A 1,501-nucleotide genomic window follows, 5' to 3' on the forward strand; every position below is an offset into this window, starting at 1 on the left:
GTTCAATACTTATTTTACCCACTGTATACTGCAGCGGGAGGGGTTTCCCAGGAGTTTAGCACAGTCATTTATATGGATTTAATTATGATATCAGAATGATCCAGGTATCAAAATGTAGCTTTTAAAGCCAAGAATCTGAAAATGTAATTAGGTCATTTTGACCTAATTTGACTTAATCCTCATTTGGATGTGATGGGTCACATACAGTATATGGACCTAACTGTATCTGTGTTCCTCTGTTAGAGTCATGTAACACCAAGCTGACTGCACTGGAGTCAGTTCTCCTGCAGGAGGATGTTTGTTTCCCCTCAGGGTTTCTGAAGCATGGAGTCAAACATTACTATGTTAGTCAGGACAGGATGAAGGATGGTGTGTTGGTACAGAGAAGGAAATGAAACCTGTGTTCTGTTTCAAAGAATATCTTATTGCAGATTTATTGCAAATCTTTTCAGAGCTGTTTGTCTCTGAAGCACCAAAGATGAAATTACTTCTACCTTCACATTATGCATATTTGTATCAGTGTACGTCTCCTGTGGTCAGATAGAAAATCATTTACCAAGCCACCCACAGCCCTGTTAGAGAAATGATTGTGTTTCTGTCAGTGTGTGTGTGGCACAACATTTTCCCTTTCAGCTAAACTTCACTGTGTTTGCTTCATGGCAGAAAGATGCAGAGGGAAAGGACAGGACTGTGTTTGACATACCAATCTTCACTGAGGAGTTCCTCAACCACAGCAAAGGTGAGATTCTTTTGGCCTCTTTCCTTTTCCTCTAAACAACTTGTTGACAAACTGCTCTGTGACTGCACTGAGTTGACTCTAACATGTTCACTAATCTGTGATCAGCACGAGAAGCTGAGATGAGGCAGCTGAGGAAGACCAACATGGAGTACGAGGAGCGAAACGCAGCCCTGCAGAAGCACGTGGAGAGCATGCGTGGAGCTGTAGAACGGCTGGAAAGTGACGTGATGCAGGAGAGGGAGCGTAACGGGCTCCTCCATCAGCACTTAGAGAGCCTGCGTCAGGCGCTCACCTCCAGCTTCTGCTCCGTGCCTCTGCCAGGTGAGAGCAGCCACCATGGCTTAGAGAGGAGCACAAGCAGGTTCCAGGGCTGTCATATACACAAGTCACAGTTTGTTCCATAGAAACAAGGAAGTCCATCTCACTGAACTCTGGGTGGTTGTAATAAATTGACCAGGAGGCTGTGCAGACACATTGTCAGCAGCCAGTTTTTAGTTGTTAGCAGCTGTTTTTGGTTACAGCACACATCCTCTGTGGCATTGATGGTGGTAGAGTCTGTCTGACCTGCAAAGATTCTCACTGGACTCTGTGGATCCAGTCCATGTGTGAAAATGATGTTCCCTTTCAGTCAATTCACTCGGTACAACATCATGTATGGGAACCACGCCCCTGCGTGTCCTGGCTGAAGCCACCTCTAATCACGCCTTTAGGCAGGTGACGTGATGACGACAGATGTCAGGCTCCGCCTGCACATATAAATAT

At 45.4% G+C, this 1,501-nt stretch overlaps 1 protein-coding gene across 1 annotated transcript in view; it reads left to right on the forward strand.

Moving 5' to 3' along the window:
- Positions 1–1,501, forward strand: part of hmg20a (high mobility group 20A) — a gene marked incomplete in the record, with an annotated part of 12,132 nt that overhangs the window by 7,554 nt on the left and 3,077 nt on the right. Inside the window, 2 exon segments of the mRNA XM_014028081.1 lie at positions 664–739; positions 845–1,060. Of these exon segments, the coding sequence (XP_013883535.1) occupies positions 664–739; positions 845–1,060 (292 nt within the window).

Source organism: Austrofundulus limnaeus, unplaced genomic scaffold (genome assembly GCF_001266775.1).
Source record: "Austrofundulus limnaeus strain Quisiro unplaced genomic scaffold, Austrofundulus_limnaeus-1.0 Scaffold717, whole genome shotgun sequence".
In the NCBI taxonomy this organism is placed as follows: domain Eukaryota; kingdom Metazoa; phylum Chordata; class Actinopteri; order Cyprinodontiformes; family Rivulidae; genus Austrofundulus; species Austrofundulus limnaeus.